The 5,326-nt window shown below is 38.6% G+C and overlaps 1 protein-coding gene across 1 annotated transcript in view; it reads right to left on the bottom strand.

Annotated features, from left to right (window-relative positions):
* The window catches only part of LOC102819344 (cytochrome P450 3A8-like), a 33,944-nt gene that overhangs the window by 18,592 nt on the left and 10,026 nt on the right, over positions 1–5,326 (bottom strand). The window contains exons 5-7 of the mRNA XM_006859781.1: positions 3,678–3,791; positions 3,395–3,483; positions 2,218–2,366 (exon numbers count right to left, since the gene is read on the bottom strand). Of these exons, the coding sequence (XP_006859843.1) occupies positions 2,218–2,366; positions 3,395–3,483; positions 3,678–3,791 (352 nt within the window). The remainder of the gene's footprint in view (positions 1–2,217; positions 2,367–3,394; positions 3,484–3,677; positions 3,792–5,326) is intronic.

Below are 5,326 nucleotides of genomic sequence, written 5' to 3'. Positions count from 1 at the left end.
GTTCTGGAATACTCATACTTCGCAATGTTGTCCATAGCTTGTCATGATCCACACAATCAAAAGCATTTGCATAGTCAATAAAGCACAGGTAAATATCTTTCTGGTATTCTCTGCTTTCAGCCAAGATCCATCAGACATCAACAATGATATCCCTCATTCCATGGCCTCTTCTGAATCCGACTTGAACCTCTGGAAGTTCTCTGTCAATGTATGCTTGCAGCCGTTTCTATATTATCTTTAGTAAAACTTTATTCGCATGGGATATCAAAGATATTGTCCAATGATTTCCACATTCCAGTGAGTCACCTCTCTTTGGAATGGGCACAAATACAGATTAGTAAATTTTTAAAAAATTGTCCACCAACAGAAAAGTCTGTGAATAGCTAGCTTCCATGGTGAATTCTACCAAATATTTAAAGAAGAATCAACATCAATTTTTTATAAGCACTTCCAAAAGGAAAGAGGGAAACACTTCCTAACTCATTCATATCAGAATTATCTTGATAGCAAAGTGTGAAAAGCTCATCACAAGAAAATAAAACTATAGACTCCCACCATGTCAGTTTAACATTACATTCTAGTCTCTAGCCAAAGCAATGTGGCAATACAAAGAAACAAAACATAGCCAGATTGGAAAGGATGAAAGAAAAATATCTCTATTCTCAGTTGACATAATCTTGTATATAAAAAATCTTAAGGAATCCACTAAAGGATTAACAGAGGTAACAGATCAGTTCAGCAAAATTTCAGGATATACAATTAGTTGTATTGTGATACATTGCAATGAACAATGTGAAAAAGACATTAAGAAACCATTTCCATTTTCAATAGCAACAAAGACAATGGAATACTTAAAAGTATCGTTGTTAAAAGAAAGGGAAGATTTATACTCAATACAAATTATTAAAAGACATTAAAAATCTTTTTAAAATGGGACAATATCTCATATTTGTGAATCAAGAGACTTAATATTATTATTAATTTTCATAGGTGGCAGTTTTTCCCAAATTAATCTACAGATTCCAAGCATTCTCTATCAGAATCTCAGCTGGTTGTTTTGTAGGAATTGACAAGCTGATTTAAAATTGCTATGGAATTGTAAGAAACTAAAAATAGCTGAAGCAATCTTGAACAGGAGGACTGAGTTGGAAGATTCACACTTCCTTATTTCAAAACTTAACTACAAATTTACTATAGCTAACATGTTGTGCTGTTGTTAAGTACTATCGAGTTAATTCCAACTCATAGTGACCCCGATGTAGGGTTTTGGAGGCTTTAAATCTTTGCAGGAACAGAAAGCCTTATCGCTTGCATATGCACAAGAACATCCACACTTGCAGATAATACCCACTTGACCTGGCTTCTATGACTGGATGATCAGAGCTCAACTAGAAGAAGAAAGAAGAGGAAAAAAACAGTAATCTGATACAATTTGATAAACTTGACCTACATCTATGGATGCAGCAGCTCAAAAGAAGGAATAAATCTTTACAGCAAGGATCATTCCCACCAAGGATGGGCAACTTGGACACCGGCTACCCAAAATGGGAGGGGGAGGGAGGCTACAAAGGCAAAAAGTGACTGGCTTACAAGCTTTCAAGAGGGAGCCTAGATCCAGAGGGTACAGAGGAAGGTAGAGTCTCCACTGAGTAATATCCAATCTGTCTGGGCAGGGCTGATGAAAGGAGATGGGGATAGCACTCATGTGGTACAATAGTGAATAATTGTTATCAGGACTGACTGTGAGGGTTGGAAATATAAAGGTAGACGTTTCGTAGAAAAAGGAGGGAAGTGGTTGACTTTGCAGTCCAGGAGCGGAGGAGGTTCCTGGGACCGTCAAGGGAGAAGAGCGGAGTGCAGGACCCTACCCAGAGAAACAGTGATGCCAGAGATGGAGACAGAGATGATGATGTAGAGAGATGAAGCAGCTGGGAACTCTACACCTAGAGAGGGAGAGAGGCTGTATGCTGACAACCAGGGGGCAGGCTTACAAGGTGTACCCTTTGGTTGATTGATGATGCATGGAGGGGATTGTAATCATGACAATGTAACGACATATGATAGGACGAATGTAAAGCTAATGTTCTCCCATGTAAACTATCACGTGATTCACAATAAGACAGTTAAAAAATACATGTGTATTGCCTCTGATTAGGCAATGGAATCAGATAGGAAACCAGAAACACAAACAAAAGAAAGAAAAAGTAGTACACATACTTATTGAAAGCATCATTGGGTCCAAGAAATCAAATTTTATAAGCTTCTTGACTTTTTGCACAAAGACATCTTCTGGGTTGTTGAGGGAATCAATGTTCACTCCAAACGATGTGCTAGTGATTACATCCATACTGTAGGACCCAAAGATGCTAAGTAGAGAAAGGAAGACAAGGAAATTTTAAATCAACATCTCTTCATCTCTTCACCATCCCTCTGCAACACATTCAACTTGAAGTGTAATTTATGAAGTGTACATTCATAAACCTACATATAAAAAAAAAAAAAAACAGGAAGAGAGTCACACACACTTTCAAAACCATCTGCTGGACCAGCTGACAGTCTGTGTGTCCATCGCATGCACTCTTGGAGCATTTATCAGACTGTCCCATGGGGTGATGGGGATACGAAGGTGGACTTCTGAGCTCCAGGAGCCCAGTCCTTGAGGGATGCAAACCCACAGGTAATACAACTACAGCAGTGACTGTTGAGTGTGGAAGTTAACAGGTATGTCAAGCAGTGCTGGAGCACCAATACAGACACTAACTCAGTGAATGAATTCTTCACAAGGTCCACAAAGATGACACTGGATCTCTGAGTCTTTCCTCCACAAAATGTCTGTGTTCATAGCAGAATAATACTCATTATACATCACATTTTCTGGCATCTTCATCAAAATCATGAACAGATTTAAGTATATCATACTGCTTCTTTTTAAAAAAAAAAATTTTTTTTTTTTGGTCTTCTAGAAAATGCAAGTGACAATTAAGCTAATAAATTAATTCAGGCCCATGTACACAACTAGGAAGATGCTTTTTGTCTTGAAGTCACCTTTCTTGGGTAGCCCAATGGAGTTTTAGGAACTCTGGTAGCGTAGTGGTTACAAATTGGGCTGCTAAACTCAAGGTCGGCAGTTTGAAACTACCAGTGGTTCCGTGGGAGAAAGATGAGGTGATCTGCTCCCGTAAAGATTTACAGCCTTGGAAACCCTATGTAGGGTCACTATGAGCCGGAACCGACTCCATGGTACCTAACAACAACAACAATGGAGTTTTAACCCCACATAACTTGTGTTTGGTCACTAGAGTAACTCAACATTAGGAACTTCAACTCAGTGGCAGGCAGCTGGAGGGCCTTGTGACAGAGCTCAGTAACATCCCAACCACCACACTGCTCTTACCTTTTCAACTCAACAGGCTTCCCTTTCTCTGCTTCCGCTCTCAGATGTTTCACCAACATGTCTCCATACTGGCCAATGACGGGGAACATCTAAACAAAAAACACACCACCACCCATTGGTAAATATGGAAACTCAAGACCTAGCATAAATCTTATACTGTCTCTTGTAAGGCATGAAGATAAAAGGTCATGTTTATCACATTCAAACTCATCTGACTTTCCTTTCTATCTGCCCCCAGATTGGTTCCTTTACTTTCTAATGAGCAGCCATTTTATTTTCTCACCTCCTTGAGTTTTCCACTGGTGAAGGTTGGAGACAGCAATGTTCGCATTCTCTTCCACTCATCATCCTCAGCAATAGAAATGGCAGATTTCATAAATCCCATTGGACCAAAAGACTAGAATTCAAAGAAAAAAAGCATTTGCCCTGTATACATTCTAGAGGTCGCCATGATTGTAGATAATTTGTTGAACAGGCACCATTGGCTGAATAAATGCTTGGTGATTGACTATTAGGTGGCAAGTACTAGGATCAATGCATAATCAACATTTAATCAATATTCTATTGCTCTCTGTAAATATAGATAACAGCTACCTGATATGGTTTCCAACTTTTATTTGCCAATTGCTTTTTAAGTGTACCTGTTCACAATATAGGCAAATTATTTCTCCAGTGGAATAGAAAGAAACAAGACCGAATACATCCTCCAGGCCTATGAAGAGTAGAAAGGGATGAAAAGAATTGCTGGCAAAGCCAGAGGAACTGGGCTCAGACCAGTTTAGTCTTTGCATATACCTATAGAATGAGCAAGGAGTCCTGGTGTAGTGCTGTAGGATAAGCACTGAAATGATAACTACAAGGTCAGTGGTTCAAACCCACCAGCTGTTCCTTGGAAATCCTATTCAGGGTTGCTATGAGTCAGAACCAACTTGATGGCACTTATAAACAACAACAACATACTATATCTGCAAAAAAAATAATAATAATAACAAAACACAGTATCTGACATCAGACTTAACAATGAAGATTGAAAGCTTCCCTCCAAAGATGGGAAACAAGAAAAAAGTGTCCACTTTCATCACGCTTACTCAGCATAATACTGCAAGTCGTAGCTGATGCAGTAACACAAGAAAAAGAATCAGAAGAAATAGAAGAGTCTCTGCTTTCAGAAGACACATGGTTGGTGCAAACAACCTCAAAAATATGCAAAAACAGAAAAGCTAGAAAAGTAACTTCCATAACTAATAACTGAGTTCAGCAAGGTTGTAGGATACAAGATCAGTATGTGAAAATCAGTCACATTTGATATAATAACAGTGAACATGTGGAATTCAGAAGACAATCACTTCAAAGACAATGAAATAGTCATAAATCTAAAATGCTTGATTGCTAACCAAAAGGGTGGAGATTCTAGTATACTCAGAGACGCCTCGGAAGAATGACCTGGGGATCTGCATCTGAAAAAGCATCCATTGGAAACGTTACAGAGCCCAATTCTACTGTGACACACATGGGGTTTCCATGAGTTAACTCAGTAGAAATTCACCAGTTATAAATCTAGCAAAACATGTGTAATATGTGTATACTGAAAATTACAAGATGCTGATGAAAGGAATCAAAGAAACCCTAAATTAATGGAGAGATATACTGTGTTCATGGATTGAAAGATGCAGAGTAGTAAGGGTGTTGATTAATTAGTTTTTATCAAAATCCCAGGAAGGTGTTTTTAGATATAGACAAGTTTAGATTATAACTTTGTATGGAAAGCAAAGAACCTAGACGAGCTAAAACAATTTGAAGCACGACTAAGTGGGAAGAATAACTCTACAAAATGTTGTTGTTAGGTGCCACCAAGTTGGCTCCAACTCATAGTGACCCTATGCACAACAGAATGAAACACTGCCCGGTCCTGAACCATCCTCACAATCATTG

The sequence above is a fragment of the Chrysochloris asiatica genome, unplaced genomic scaffold, assembly GCF_000296735.1.
Source record: "Chrysochloris asiatica unplaced genomic scaffold, ChrAsi1.0 scaffold00034, whole genome shotgun sequence".
Classification (NCBI taxonomy): Eukaryota; Metazoa; Chordata; class Mammalia; order Afrosoricida; family Chrysochloridae; genus Chrysochloris; species Chrysochloris asiatica.
This window is presented reverse-complemented; position numbering and strand designations above follow the sequence as displayed.